At 40.9% G+C, this 16,955-nt stretch overlaps 1 protein-coding gene across 1 annotated transcript; it reads left to right on the forward strand.

The window, feature by feature from the left end:
• Window positions 1-6,959: 6,959 nt before the first annotated feature.
• pdk2a (pyruvate dehydrogenase kinase 2a) lies at window positions 6,960-16,278 on the forward strand. Its single transcript, XM_071910061.2, has 11 exons — window positions 6,960-7,142; window positions 8,047-8,188; window positions 8,844-8,915; window positions 9,566-9,750; window positions 10,699-10,788; window positions 11,110-11,187; window positions 11,615-11,691; window positions 11,825-11,923; window positions 13,293-13,403; window positions 13,823-13,936; window positions 14,154-16,278. Exons 1-11 carry the CDS (start codon window positions 7,025-7,027, stop codon window positions 14,295-14,297), a joined length of 1,230 nt encoding a protein of 409 aa, XP_071766162.1. The 5' UTR covers window positions 6,960-7,024; the 3' UTR covers window positions 14,298-16,278.
• Window positions 16,279-16,955: the final 677 nt, after the last annotated feature.

Genomic DNA, 16,955 nt, shown 5'->3' on the forward strand with positions numbered 1-16,955 from the left:
TAAAAAATTCCAATATTCCTATAGGGACTTATAGTATGTCTGTGGTATACTCAATAGTGAGTTTTCAGTGACCTTATCATACTTTTGCTGCTTTTGTATCTGCTATGGTATCACTGAAACATTCATATAATATTCCTATGGGATACAGTTCATAGCTTAGCTGTGATATTTTTTATAGTATTCTACAACGTGTTGTAGGATTCGAGCTGTTTTTCGTAAGGGCTGTTTCGGATAACTGACTTGTATACATTGCCTGTCTAATATGACCAGTGATCAAGCAGGCCTGCGTCGACTCACTGTCAGAAAATAATTACCCAGTAGATGTAGGCTACTTTTACTGGCTAAAGAACGAGGGCTTTTCCAGCCAGCACTGGGCAGAAGTTGAATCTTTCCTGTGGTCAGGATAACGCACTGTGCGATGTGATGCTGATGTTGCCACACGCGTCTCCTTTAAGGAGATGTAGCCTATGCATCAGCTGTGTTCACTGCAAATAAATTGCGCGTACAACAAATAAACACAACAGATGATTTCTAACATTTTATTCTCGTGTGACTCGTTCGGCCCATTTCGCAATGTAGCTGTCATTTGTAGCGCGATGACTACAACATGGCTGTGATGCGCTATAGCCTCCTGCTGCCACATCCAGTTTGCTCTGTCTCTTCAACACGCTTTGTAGGTTTATCCTGCTCTCGCTTACGATGAACTTGAAAGACATTGCATGGATTGAATAAATAAGAGGATAACTCACGCGCTCCCTTTGATCGATCCATAGATGCCATCGCTCGGGAGGGAGGGAGGGGGGGCACAGCACCCCAAAAGCGCTCTCTTTCACGGTGTGTCCAATGCCCGGTAATAGTGGCCGCTGCTCCGTTCCTCTGTTCCTAGCAGGGACCAGCACGCCTCCTGCAGCTGCTACTGTGTACGACTGAGCATCACATCACACACTGTGGAGCTCCGCTGGTGTGGGGTGATGTTGTCGCGGGAATAGGAGCGTCACTCTCTCCTTAACGTGAACATCTACAGCACGTCTCCTGCCTGAGTCACCCTATAATAGAAGGATAGGCTACTATACAAAATCAGAGCAAAACTGAAAGTCTATGTTATTAGGAATATTATAGTGATACCATAGGAAATAAAACAAAATATTATGAAGTAAGGCAATGTCACTGTAAAATCACTACTGAGTACCACAGACACTATAAGTACCTATAGGAGTATTATAAGAATATTATAGTGTTTTTGCCTCAGGTGCAGAGCGCGCAAACATCACATTCTCCGAGGGCGCCCTCTGAGTACTTCATCAAATAAATAACATACTTGTGGGTGTTTCTTATATAACAAGCTAAACAGACATAGGCTATATGTTCAAAATAAAAAGAAAATACATTGATTCATTCATTTTATTCACCCTATTCTATCCCAGCATACATTGGGCGAAAAAAAACAACTGCTTTTGGATCTACATTTATGTAATTTAGCAAAGAACCAGCCAATCAATAAAGGACATCATTCAACAAGTGACAACAAGCTACTGGTCACATGCTTGCCAGCTGTGAGCGCTTTGTCAAATGAAAAATCGAATTAAATCACCAATAATAGCTCAGTACTGTAACTTCAATCCTCAACAAAGAATTAAACCCGTTTATAAAGAAGTCTAACAAACAATGTCCACCTACATATCCCTTATTTCATTCAAAGGTCAGTGAAACATAATTAAATGATAGAGGATTTAATTTGGAGAAAAAAAAGCATTGACATTTCTATCATGTATAGCTAAAAAAAACTTAGCATATGCAAGCAAAATGGTGCAATTAATTACATTTGTGTCTGTAACAAAGGTAATTTGTACTGGTAATTATCATGCTACACTGTAATACCTCAAAAGCTAATGTCTGAGAGTAACCTAAGTATATAAACCAATATCTCTTTTCAGCTTTTCAACCTGTTTTCCAATAATACATGGACAATCTGTCCACTGACAACAAATGAAAAAATATGAACAACAAATACTACTATTCAGGAATGCATAACCCTGAATAGTACATTTGTTTAGGTCAGCACAAAAATATTTCAATCACATTGTTAACAATTGACATTGTTGACATTATTGACATTATTGACATGGTTGGCGAGTTCACCTCAGCTGACTGTCTGAGAAACAAGACAGTCCAGATAGATCACAGATACAACACAAGTTGCAGTGGCAACTTTGAAAAGAAAAACTCATTTTGGCCAGTTGAAATGATTGTTATCAGAAAAGTCTAACAGGTTTCTGAGGACTTACACTCTAGCTGCCTACCGCTCTAGGAATACAATCTCAGTCTCTAATTCTGGCTATTACTTTCACTGGCACTGGGATATACAGTATCTTTTCTAGCTGATATCTGCAGAACACAAGACAAACCAGTGGCTAAATATATATGTTTATACAGTGAAAACAAGTTTCAAATTTCATGTAAGCATAACCTGAAGGTGATCCGCTTGCAGATGTGTGTCTGTTTGCTTTACATTGCCACAGGAGGAAAAAAAATTAGGTTACTAGCACAAGCATTTCAGACATGTGCACGTCAACAAGGACCTCTGAAAAAGTAGTACTTGACATCAGCACACGTGCAAGTTCAAGTTTGTTTATTTATATAGCGCTTTATCACATGCATGTCTCAAAGGACTGTACAGAGAATGAGCCTAACTAGATCTAACTGATCAACAATCAACAATAGAACAGAATGATATATGACAAACAACAGGAAAAGCACAAGACACACAAAAGCAGATTTTAGCCAGACATAATAGCATCTATTAACATAACATCTATTCTACATAGCCTAGATGCTTATCCTTATTCACACAGCAAATAAGCCAAATAAAAAATCATCTCTGCTCTCTGCATGCTTTCAGATGTTCTTTTACCTTTGACAAATTATTGATCATAAAGCTCAACATCATTAATCATCTAACTCAGAAGCAGAGGCTGGGCAGTTGACTAATGGCATGAATAAAACTACATCAAAACAAGGGTTCTAGGCTACATAATGTGTGAAAGATTTTCCCCAAATTGTTCTGTTCGTTTTAGGCCTCTTCTAAAGTTTGATCTCTTTCTCCATGTTTTACCTCGCCCTGCACTTTTAGACATTATTCACTGCCATTCTTTTCAAAAGCCGTGAATACGTAATGATTATCGTGACTATGGTTATGATTAATTAATTCCCTTATTCAGATGCTTGATTAGTGGAACTTCTTCTCTAATCTGTATTCACGTAACACTTGCCATTATCTGTTGTTTCATGAATAGGAACAAAATACAATGTGAATGTTGTAATGATTACTCTGGCCAGAGCAATCATAAAAATGAAATGGAGCCTGATTGATGATTAAGTGTTTTTGTCCTTTTGGAGCAGAGGGAGAGGTGCGGGGTTAGGTTCAGTTCAATCAATTCAGGAAGTGGACTTTCTTCAAAATTTAAACAATGAAAAACTTTTGGTATGAAGAAGTTATCACATGCAGCCTACCAAGAAATTACTGACAGTGAAAGCGCTATCACTGTCATTTAATTGTAGTCTCTATTTACAACTGACTGAATTGGAAGTGAACTGACCCTAACAGGCCACCAACAGCTCCCACTGGCCTGCAGGGAGAGGAATTTTCCACTGGACTTGTTGTTCAGTTAATGTCCACTGTTCAATCACTAAGCACAGACAGAATGCCCCAGCATTTATACTTGATACTGCCCGGCTGTTTGTTGACAGTGGGCAATGGGAGCTGGCTAGTGGCTGGAATGTAGGCTGGTGGAGAATGGAAAAGTACTGGGGACAGCCACTACCCCCCCCAAACACACCCAACCCACCCAACTCCTGACCCCCTCCCCCCTCCCCTGACCCCCCACCAGTCAGTCAGGAGCTCTCTCTACTGGATGTGTCTCCAGAGCCAGTTTTAGACTCAGGACTGTCTGCTGTGGTAGAGCAGAATAGAACATTGTTAGACTAGAACAGAACTGTAGCCTTTATAGTCTTGTTAATGTTGTTATGTAACAATCTGTTATATCAGTCAGCGATAGATTGATATAACACACCAATGATTCAACCCATATCCAGTGCATGAAAGCTCTTACATTTGCTACATTTGCTGTTCTAAACAGTCGGTGCTGGGTAGATCTTTCCTGGGAAAAAATCCCCTGCTGCACAGGGAGTGATGCGTTGTACGTTTCTGGCAGAACCAACAGCGGTTTCTTTGGAATAAATAGAAGAAGAACTGGGTAGTTGGCATGAGCTGCGATAGCCACCATGGCTGATCAGACAAAGAAAAGAGCGCCACCTACAGAAACTAAAAAAAAAAAAAATACGTCACAGAACTGAACACACTGTTTGATTGACAGGTCATCTCTGGGAAGTGGGGTGCAAGGACTTTGGAGAAATGTGTGCTCCAAATGACACATAATAAGGATGTAATAAGGATGATATAATGTTGCTTATAAACATTAGTTGACTAACATTCAGTCATTGGAAATCCTGCTTGCTTTGCTTGCTGCTTGTTGATGCACTGTTGCTCCCCAAGAGGAACTGTTTGGAAAAATAAAGCTTTACTGATGCAAAGTAGTTGCAGGCTGGCAGGATTTCTACAATGACTACCACAGTCTTTTTATTTCAGCCCTGACTGAGGAACAATTCCCCTGGCAGATTATGATAAATAAGGTGATTTTTAGATTATAGGACCTAGACATTCATCAGTATATCAGCTACTTCTACTCAAAGATGCTAAATAAGTATTGAGCTGCAGTGGTTTGACGGAGGAGGGTGGCATTCCGCTGACCTTGTTAGCAATTGTGAAATGAATTGCCCTCAATAACTATAAATTTAAAGTTAGAAAACCCATGATTTTTTTTACTGCCCTCCATTCCCCTTGTTAAATGTGAATAAATCACCATGGGTATAGTACATCTACTGCTACAGAGTCCAAGTTGCCTTAGACCTTTTTAAGCCCAGAAACTTTTACCAGTAGGAGCTCCTTTGGGTGACTGGTAGCCTAGATTTTTATCTTCTCTCTAATAGGGTATTTCTACACATCTATGTACCTAGGTGAGGAACAATGCATTTTGTTGCCTCTACCACATTGTGTGAAAGATGATAATTCTTTATAGGACTTACATGAGAGACCGCTACACGAGAGACTGCAAAACATAAAAACACCTAGTTTGGATAAAAAGATGGTTAGTGCCAGTATGTCATTGGGATTATCAAGATCAGGTGATTTGTTGAATTAAGCCCACAACACCTTGAGGAGCACATGATGTAGCTGTGTAGCACAACTGCATGATTGCCACTTGAAAACAATGTAACTCATAGATATTGTTTTGATAATATCTTTCAGCTTATTGTCATCCGCTGTGAACCAGAAAGCAGCTGCTGAAATGAATGCTGTGATTTTCTTCGGTGTAGATTTCTGGCAAGTGTTTATGTTTTCCAGATAAAGATCTCATTTTAATATTACTTTCACACTTTTTAATTCCCATGCAGAGATGCCTGACTTGTTTTCCTTTATTACTTGTTACATCACTTATTGCTTGCTACTTCAAAATGTATGAACTGATATGCTGATGAAGAGGCAGGGACTGGTTCTGTAAGGACAACCCGCTCTTACTGACACAGCCACCGGTTATGCAATGGAACATTTGACCAGGACACAGTGTTCCCTGACAAAGGCATTTCTATTCAGAACCATGGGTGGCCCGTTTCCAACACATCATGCATGGAGGGAGAACCTCTGTCCATTAGCAAAAGAGGAGAAAACAAGCAGCAGAGGGTGTCTGACTGGGTTATTATTGGTGTTGCAAAGTGATGATTTGGGACAGAAGAGGAGGAGGATGGAGGTGGATGGCATTCTCCTAAGAAACTGTGAAATGCATCATTCTCTTTAACTACAATTTTTTGAGAAAAAATAGATTTTCCTTACTGTCCTTCCTTACTATAATGTTGGAGTACAGCTCTGCCCAAGGCCTTATGAACCCAGATGCCTTCCTTGTCCATTAGGAGCTCCTTTGGTTGACTGGTGGCCTGGATTGGCTTCCTGCATGCATTTTACTAGGTTAATAATATAATAATATATAATATCATGCTTTATATTATAACTTGTTTTGTGCTTTTCTACACATCTATGTATCCGCTACAGGACAACACATTATGTTACGACTAACACATCTTTCACAATCTTTAACTTTAACTTTATGAATGGAAAAATATGACAAACCAGGGATTGAAGCCAGGCTTTTGTACAAACAATAGAAAAAAAAAAAAGAAAACATTGTGAGAGATGACAGGTAAGTATGTCCTATGTCTTGAAAAAGTTGGCATACTGATATACAAACATATCAGGGAGACGGATGATGAAAACAAATCACTGTAGTGGTTCAGAAGTGGTTTCGAAGGTCAAAAGATCAAAAATATATGCTTTTCTCATTACATAATTAATTGATTACATAATTATAATTTTTCATACTGTTTTGATAGTTGTTTGATGATGATCACTGGAGGTCAAACTTTACTCACCTTTTTATTTACCAGCCCATCACTGGTCATACCTAGCTTGGTTTTTACAAACTCAGAGATTAGAGGCAGACATCTCATTGTCTGAGACACATAAACAACTCCAGAAAATAAAGCTATTAATGTTCTGTATTGTTTTCTCCTGATGAGGATTATAAATGTGCCTTGTCAGTGTTATGAACATCACCACTGGATCCTGCTTCTGAGGGAGATTCCTGCCTTCTCTGTAACTGAATACATTCCTGCCGCAGCCAAACGCCTGGTCTAATAGTCCCTCCCCCAACAATTTCTATTGGCTAAAAATGGTTGTAAATCAACAATCTCGTCTTTCTATTGGCTACACCACGCAAGTTTCCCTCTGCTGGCTGACTCTCCCCTCCGGTCACTCTCCAACATGATAACAGGTTCAAGAGTCTAGCCTTGCAGTCGGACGTTGCTGTAAAAACATTTGAGAATACTAAACCCGCCACGACCCAGAACAGCAACAATGAAGTTCGTAAGATTCATCATGAAAAACGCCTCTTTGGCCAGTGTGCCTAAACACATCGAACATTTTTCTAAATTTTCGCCTTCTCCACTCTCTATGAAACAATTTCTCGATTTTGGTGAGTAGCATTGATCTCCTTTTAGAGAGATGTGGGCAGTTTGAAATGTCACAAACGTGCAAAAATGGCTTGTCTCGTCTAAAACTGGTCAGAATTGTGCAGCAATTCATTGACCAAATATTTGATTGTAATGCATATTGATTATCCTTGTTTGATAAAATGTGTAGAATGTCATTAGCGTGCTACATTAACATGTATTGGAGGGGGAGTTTTGTTATGAGAGAAGTCCTCGCCTCAGTGTCTGTCCTGTCAGTCTGTAGCCACAGTACTTCATAGTGCGGGATATTGCGTCAGATCTGTAGCAAGCTCACGCGCGATGCAAATGAAGCTGCAAGAGAAACAGCTGAGGCTGTGCATCCACTGCCCCGTGGATCTGTGGGGATTTAACAAAACAGACACACTGTATGACTGCAGGGCTTCTAATGTATAGCAATAATAAGAAAAGTCGTTCAGCAATCTGTACAGTATCTTTACATACATGGGACATTATGCAGGCTATTCCAGTGAAAGTAAACAGTAGTAAACAGTGATAGTGAACGGTTTGGTTGCAAGGGTTGTAACTATATTCAAATGGTTGAAAAAGATGTTTCATTCCAAAATGAGATATTTACCATTTGAGAAAAAAACAACACCTTACAAAATGATAGCTGGCATGAAATTAAAGCACATTTTTAGTTATAAAGTAGCTGTGTTTTCGAGAATAGAATCATCCGGGCATTTGAAATATTGACTGAGTTGAATGTTTACTCAATTTCAGTTAATAAAACTTTTCCAGAACGAATATATGACATTTTGGATTGTAACCCTTCATAAATAATATTGCCTTTTTATCAGTAGGCCTACATACCACTTCACAAACAATACAAAGATCCAATTAATTTAATTATTTTTTGTGTTGTTTCAGGTTCCATCAATGCATGTGAGAAGACGTCCTTTGTCTTTTTGAGGCAGGAGCTCCCTGTGAGACTGTCAAACATTATGAAGGAAATTAACCTCCTGCCTGACAAACTGCTCACAACCCCGTCTGTGCAAATAGTACAGAGCTGGTAAGCCAAACCGTATAATTCATTAGAGCCTTCAGGACAAAACTGATTGATTTGTTTATTATTACGACCCATGGTACAGGACAAACAAACAAAAACAAAAGAAAGAAAGGTGAGAGTGAATTTGTATCTACTCTGGCTGTATCTATTCATTATACTGTAATTACAACTCTATTCAGTGCCAGAATTCACCCCCTTCCTCCTGAAAAGTGAGCAGTCACAGCTGTTGACTTGTTTATTGCCATGCAGTAGGCCAGACAGACGTTGTTTATTTCTCACAGGCAGAACCTCACATTCAGAATCCAAATGAACACCCTTTGACCAACTTGTACTCTGTCCAAATAGCAGTGTGCAGGGGGAGGGGCTCTCAGCTGTGAACTTCACCCTAGTTTCTCATCACATGACCTTGTTTTCACGGTGGACTTCTCTTTCTGTTGTGGGGAATCATGCGTCTCTTCAAATGCAGAAATTTGTTTTGACCAACATGTCCTTGCCAGGAATTAAAAGACTTCACCTTTTGATATCATGTATTCTATCAAAGGCTTAGTTCATAAACAGGATTATTACAGGGTGTGCTTTCAACAGTCTGTCTTGCATGTAACAACATGCATGTGTGTGTGTGTGTGTGTGTGTCTGCGTGTGTGATTGTTTGTCTCAGGTACATCCAGAGTTTAATGGAGATCCTTGAGTTCCTAGACAAGAATCCTGATGATCACAAAGTCCTGGGAGAGTAAGTTCCTAATCATCCTGTTCATTCTTCTGTTCATTCATGCAATTGACTGACGGAGTTTGTCATTCTAGTCCTTTCACAAACATACACAAAAACAAATGGCACAGCAGTCATTGATTAGGTTTAAATCATGCCAGATGAAGCTAGCTGCTAGACAACATCTCACACCTTGACAAAATATGTGTTATCCCAACTTTACTGTGTCCATTTGAAGTTAAAATATTTCAATTCAGTTCAAAAACTTTATTGCCAGTCATCAATCAAGAGCAATAATGTAATACTTTTGTCTATCTTTAATGTTTGTTTATGTTTAAGCACAGTCTCAAGGTGCAGCTGAATTCACACAGCCACCAGTGTGGTTGAAAATCACTGTTGTAGACTTTGTGTTTAAGCTGGTGTTTTGGAAAGAGGAGGAGTGCTACTCTAGTTTGACTTGGATATTTATGGAAATTATTATTTCTGTTTTGGCTTTGGTGTAGGTCCCAGACATGAAATGCTCTTGCTTTTTTGGACACACTACTCTTGTTCATGATTTCCTGCTCATTTCCCTCTTTACTGTGTTGTCCTGATAATCCCTAATTATCCCATTGACAGTGATATCACCCCAGTCCTGTTAGTTAGACGTCTGTCTTTCTTTCTTCCCTCCCTAGGTTTGTTGATGCCTTAGTGACCATCAGGAACAGGCATAACGACGTGGTGCCGACCATGGCCCAGGGCATCATAGAGTACAAAGAGGTTTTCCCCCAGGACCCAGTAACCAACCAGAACATCCAGTACTTTCTGGACCGCTTCTACATGAGCCGCATATCTATCCGCATGCTCATCAACCAGCACAGTGAGTTCCACTCGGCATGAGAGTCATCTTCAGTCATTGAAGAGTATATGAAAAGTTCTATTTCACAACTCAATATGCACAATAAGTCTTTACCGATGTTCATCATTGCCCCTCTCTTTTACATTGTTCCTGGTGTCTGTACACAATCAGCATAGTTGGAGATATTAGGGCTTGTTTTCCTCCCTTCAAAGTTTCTGTTTTATTGTTATTTCATTTTGCCCCAGTTGAGTGTTTTCATATCACTGCTGCATTACATTACACTCTGCTTACTGTCAATCACCTGACACCCACAGGAAGAAATTGAAATGGAAATAATCCCTCAAAACCTGCATATCCATATCTTGTCATTTAGGGCATCTTTGTTAACTGGGACAGCAGTTAAAGGACTACACCGAGTTTTTGGGAGTTTGGATTTTGGAACAAAACTCTTCACATACTGTTGATGGATTATTGTCATTGATTTTCTTTATTGCCTATAGTGTTTCAAAGACTAGTGCTGAATAGAATAAAAGACTTGAACAGGGTCATCTTCCTGGCTCTAGGCTCATCTTGTGCCATTCAGTTCCCATATGTTATTGACAACTTGTCAAGGTAGTAACATGGAACAAAGATTGTGAGTGTATAGCACTGAAGAGGTACTTCAGAGAGTGCTGCTGCATGGAGGAAAATGTTTAACCTGAAGGTGAATAATGACAGTCAGCTTCCTCATAGCAGCAGCATTCTGCATCTCAGTCTTATCTTCCCCCACAGACTGCAAACTCGTCTCTACAGGCTACAGCTCACCTCCTCCCTCCTACCTTCCTCCTCTACTTGCACCAAAGCTTTCACCAATACACTCTATATTTTCACTCCCAGCACATCTTTCTTATTACTTTACTTGATGTGTTGATGATCCACTAATTGCAGATAACGCACTATTAGCTTGACAGATTATTTATTTCTCTGCAGCTCTCATTTTTGATGGAGCAACCAACCCAGTTCATCCCAACACCATCGGGAGCATCGACCCTCACTGTCAAGTCACTGAGGTGGTCCAAGGTAAATATGGATCCTGTCTTAAGTTACAGGGGTTAGACGGATTATGTTTCATCAAAGCTGGATTCCGATGGTGTGGACCACAATAGTTTTGATGACATGTTTTGTAACTTTGGAAGGATTTTCTCTCCTTTCAAAATCCTTGCATTTAATTTAAAGTTCTTATTGTCTTACTCCTTGCATTCACCAAAAGCTGCTCTCATTAATTCCTGTTGCAAAACCAACACTGTACAGTACTTTGGCCTACTCATGTTATCATGTGTTGATAAAAGCAATTCTGTTCTTTCTGCATTATAATAACATTAATATTATTATTTTTGTCAGATGCCTTCCACAGTGCCAAGATGCTGTGCGACCAGTACTATCTCAGCTCCCCTGATCTGCTTCTGCAAGAGATGAACAGTAAGATTGCCTTCATTTAATCTGGCAGATTAAATACAAACACATATTTACTCTTAATGCCGAAATGCCAAAGGGCCAAAGTCCTCTTGGAGGTTTAAAGAGATTAAAATAATGGACAAATAGAGCAGAGCCCTCTGTGTGTGTGTGTGTGTGTGTGTGTGTATGTAGATTGTCGCTCAGCCAGATGGACCTGAGGGGCTTCTAATTATAGCATTGAAGCTGAAGTAATGGCTAAGTGGGGCCGGCTGACTGCATCAGACAATATTGACACACATACTCGTTCCTCTCCATTCCCCCAAACGATATAACCAGAGCAGGACAGAATAATTGCCATTGATGGAAAATGTCCATGAGTGCCGACGGTAATGAATTTTGAATGAGGTGGATGGAACTGTGAAACACACTTTTTTTTCTTCCCCCCATGCAGGCAATAAGAAGAACCTGCCCATAAGCATTGTGTATGTGCCCTCTCATCTTTATCACATGCTGTTTGAGCTCTTCAAGGTATGGCTCAACCTATAGTTTGTTATAATATACTAATGAATGATAATTACTATACACCCTATTACACTCATATAGATTCATAGACTTTTAAAATAGGTTTTATCAATATATTTTGTCTTTTTCATCCTTGCAGAATGCTATGAGGGCCACCATTGAGCAACATGACAGCAGCAACAACCTCCCACCCATTCAAGTCATGGTATCTCTTGGAGGAGAGGACATGTCAATTAAGGTAGGTTGCAAACTAGGGCAATTATTTTGGTAAATACTGAAATTGCAGTGGGTGGCTCAGTAGTTAGCACTGGCACCTCACAGCAAGGTCTCCTGGGTTTGATTCCTGGCCGCAGTCCTTTCTGTGTGGAGTTTGCATGTTCTCCCTGTGTTTGTGTGGGTTTCCTCTGGGTGCTCCGGTTTCATCCCATGCCCAAAGACATGCAAGTCAGGTGGATTGGAGACTCTAAATTGCCCATAGGTATGAATGGGAGTGTGAGTGTGTTTGTCTGTCTATCTGTGTTAGCCCTATGATGGATTGCCGACCTGTCCAGGGTGTCTCCCTGCCTTCCACCCTGTGCATGCTGGGATAGGCTCCAGCCCTTGTGACCCTGAGAGTCGAAACCTCATATTTCCTCATGACAAGGGCAGAGAGCTTCAGTGATGAACGGCGGTACTGTAAATCTATACCTGCCAACATTAACTTCTGAATGTAAGAAAGATTTTCTCACACAGTAGTGAGCCCTAAATCCACACAAGTATGCCGGCATGTACATGTATCCACATACCAACTCGGTATAGCCATTGGCTTTCTGAATATCTGCTCTCCAGCGGACATGCATCTGTTTGCTGAGTTTAATGATGCCTGTAAAAGACTGTTGAAAAAAGAAAGAAAGAAAATTGTTTTTAATAAATCACATCATCCTCTGCGGTGTAGATATCGCATCTGTTCCAATCAGTTTCAATTTTAAATCAATTAATTATGCAGCCTTATTGCAAACTAGATTTTGCATGTCTGTGCTTTCAGAGCTAAAAATACCCCTGTCATTCACCACTGAATATTGCATAAACAAACACTGAGAAACACAAAAACGCTGTCATGATGAATTGTTTCTTTCCCATCCCCACCCAAATCCTTCCTCAAACCTGTTATGTAATGACTTGCCCCTCATTACGTCAGTGCTTAATGGTAAGCAAAGCCACTAAGCTCAGATAAGATTAACCAGACGGGTTGTGTGCCAATCTCCATATTCAAGAGCCTGTTAACCTCGTCTCACTGTAACTTGATCACCGAGACTCCTTGTTCTCGCTGTGCTCTAAGCATTACACCTGGCCGCCGGTTACATAACACATGACACGGAGAGAATTCACTGGTCCTGCTGCGCCATTACCATGACGATATGCAAAACAGACAAACGGAGCCACTTGGCTTCTACCCTTGAGTGGAGCCCAAGTGTTCATGACATGCACCCACTTGTCTGCCTGGCACCGTCTGCACCTTTCTACGGCTGAGCGCTGTTCCAGCTCCTCACTTCATTGTCTCTCACTCTCTCTCTCTCCCACGTTTCTCCCTGCACTGTCCAACCACTCTGTTTCTGTCCCTGTCCCAGGTGAGTGACAAGGGTGGCGGTGTCCCCTTCCGCAGGATCGAGAACCTCTTCAGCTACATGTTCTCCACAGCCCCTGCTCCACAGATAGGAGATCACGCACGGACTCCACTGGTGAGTAGAGATGCACACAGTGGGGTGGCAGGATTTACAAAACCACACTCGTGTGAAAGCTACATTTCTTACCCCAGTTGCACTCCTAGCCGGTTCGCATATTTTTAGATTGTTGATGCACCTAAAATAAGCATTCTTGTTCTTTTTGCCTGCTGTCTGTATTACTAGCAGGCATAAAGACACAGTAAATTGTACCACATGCCATTCATCTGGTGTAGCCCACAAGTTTCTATGTCCTCAGTTAGCCTTTGCTATTTAAAGATTTAAAAAAAATGGTATCCCTTTTTCTCAATAAGAACAGCCTAAAATACACAAAGCAGACTTGACAAAAGCTCTGTTTGCCCCATGGAAGAGCACCGCTACTTCCTATGCAGCAGAGAACAAAGCCTCAGTAAAGCCTTGATCTCCTCTCTGTGCAGGCGGGCTTTGGCTACGGTCTGCCCATCTCTCGTCTCTACGCCAAGTACTTCCAGGGGGACATGCAGCTCTACTCCATGGAGGGCTATGGCACAGACGCCGTCCTCTACTTGAAGGTGAGCCAGACACAGTGATCATACATGAGAGTGTGACAAGAGGCCAAGCATTTCAAAGTCAGTACAGCACATGACAAGAGCGATTAAATTCTCTAATGACATGTTGCGGGTGAACACAAGCCTGTTTCAGAAAGGTGCTGCGATGTACTGCAGAGCTGTGGAGCCAGTGAAAACAACGCTGGTCCATTATAATTACATGTCTGACTCTGTCCTCCAGGCGCTGTCTACAGACTCCATAGAGAGGCTGCCGGTGTACAACAAGACGGCTCTGAAGAACTACAAAGTGAGCCAGGAGGCCGACGACTGGTGTGTACCCAGTAAAGAACCACTGGACCTTGCTAACTTTAAGATGGCCAAGTGAAGATGCCCTGCTGGCCTGGTGCTTCAGGCCGATATCCCATGAAGCCTCCATGCCTGCCTGTCAGTCTATCTGTCTTCATATTCCCAGACGCACCTAACCTCTTTCTACTGAGAGGGTCATCTCCAGACTAGAGGGGACAAAGTGTTTTTATATTTCATTCTGGTTTTAGCAGTAGCATGTTCATGTTGTTTGCAATGCCTCTGTTCAACGCCTGTTGTCCTTTTGGGTTCTTCATGAGAAAATAGACAAATAGAAAATGGGTACTAACAGAGAATACCTGCAAGTTTGACTGAAGACTTATTTTTGTTACTTTGTTACTTTGTCTTCTTCTTGTCAGCTTCAGTGTTGTAGAAATACACCCAGCATCAGCAGGGAGTGTGCAGACAGGCAGCCCAGAGTCATGGCTCTCTTGTGAGATGGGAGAGTAGGTGGGGAGACACAGAGGTGACGCCCAGCATGTAACAGAGATGGGTGTAGTGGTGTGTGACTGAATAAGTGCCAGTAGGAATATGAGCGGACCAACGGAGAATACAGAGGAAGGTCTAAGTATTCCAGTTCAAGACACTTTACATACAGTAAAGTAAACAACAGCTTTTTAGGGAGGGGCATAGGAATGTATTCGATTCAGTTTAACAGGGGAATCTGTTGCTGAATAATTGAAAGTCATGACAAGCAGATCCTATCTTCTTTGAGACAGAAAATATCACCCCTGCCTTAAAGTAGCAAGACACCCAAAGGGCCATTTAATTGAATTACTTGAACTATTTAAAATACTATTGATGGTGCAAACCTTGTTAGATTTAAGTACTGTAACACTGTGGGGTCTGATGGTTCGAGCAAATGTATGGCTTTGCGGTTGAGTGGTGCTGTCTGCATGAATATTTGTTCAGACCATGGACATTTCAGCCTTTAAAGTTTAATCACATTATTCACACCGACTGGTAAGATACTGTGTTCTCTTACGTCAGTTCCATGGACCAGGTTCAACTTGATCCACTCGTTTTTATGTATTATCATGATAGTATTATATGGTTGAAACTACCACAGATCCCTAAGTTCTCTCTGATACCATATTGTATAGCTAGCCTTGGTCTGGAACTGCACCGGAACATTTCACTGCCTCTCAGTTGGAGGTTTTAATGCTTGTAGCAGAGTTCAGTGGAAGTTTGTGTTATTACTACAGATCCCAGAAGGCAGTGCATGTCATGTTTATGTTCTCTAGCAGTCTGTGATCCCATAAGGCAAGGCCAGTCTCAGACAATGCGTCGCACTGTGCCATATGAGGAAAAAAAAAAAGATGCCCTGGGTCCATATGTGTTGGAATGAACAGTTTGCTTTTGTATTAAATTTATCTTAATCATATTTGAAAAGTTATTTTTATAGCTAAATTTTATGCCACGAAATGTTAATGTTAATTGTAAATACTGTAAATAGAATCCCATCAATAAAACACCCATAAAACAATTTCAGTGCAAAATGCCTGCCTTGTCTTATTTTATACTACATACTGTGTTTTGGGAATACAGTTGGTTTAGGTGCACAGAGATGATGGAGTACATTCATATCAGTCAGTAAATATATGAAGGTGAGTTTACACAGACAGACAGACGGGTCCCTGTGCTGCAGCCCTTTCTGTACTTTCAATGTGTATTGCGGTGTGGGAAGTAAAGGGAAATGATGAGAGGGAGAGACAATGAAGCATGAAGAGGTTTGCCCTGCTGCTATAGGATCTATTCTAAGGCTAGTGATGAGATCAAGTTTAGCAACTCTACCCTGCAGCCATCGCAGCACCAGACCCTCAGGCACATTAAGTCCTACTGGGCACGTGGGCCTGTCAGTAGAAGTTCCCAATCCCGATCCGCCTCTGGGTATAAAGAGTGACACCGTTTTTAGCTTTAAAGAGTGAATGACAACGATGATAGAACTTGCCCAGTCTGGCCCAGTGCCAAGTGAGGCAGAGGTCACTAGGGGGGAATAGAAGTTACTGTCATGAGGTTTGTTTGGGTTCAGGGGGATATGAGAGTTTGGCAGTGAAAGAGGAAGAGCCTGAAGGGAGAACTAATAATAGATGGCTTCTGTTGGCTTTTTTGTGTCACATATTTGCCCTGTGTGAAATTCATTCCCTTAGAGAAGCAGCAGTGGTGATCTGTTTCCCTCTCCTGTGTCTCTTATACTGCTGGTCTGTTAAACACAGTACATCAAATTTCAAAAATGTCAAATTTCTGCTGCATGTAAATACAATAAATTTGATTTTCATTCTGATGTGTGGGCATAGTATTTATCAACTGATGACTACTTGAAGCATACATGCTTTGCATTTCAGTCAGTATTGGTATGATTGTGTACTGTGGACTGAAACAGGTCCATGGTGGAAAGCAATACATCTAAATGATCAACAAAATAGCTTTAAAGAGTATATTGCTTTACATTTGTGGCAGCAGGGTGGTGTAGTGAATAGGGAGACATCTGCACTTTCCTGTCTCTTTTCTACCGTCTCCCTCTACTTTCCCACTGTGTAACAAAAAAAGTAGAAATACTAAATTAAGTAGACTGCCCTCTCTTCTTTAAAATATAGAGAATTTTATATTTTAGTCATTTTTTCATCAGTACGTGCAGGTTTTATCTTTACATGCAAGTTATTCTTTCCGGGGATGCCCT

This window comes from Centroberyx gerrardi, chromosome 20, assembly GCF_048128805.1.
Source record: "Centroberyx gerrardi isolate f3 chromosome 20, fCenGer3.hap1.cur.20231027, whole genome shotgun sequence".
Lineage (NCBI taxonomy): Eukaryota > Metazoa > Chordata > Actinopteri > Beryciformes > Berycidae > Centroberyx > Centroberyx gerrardi.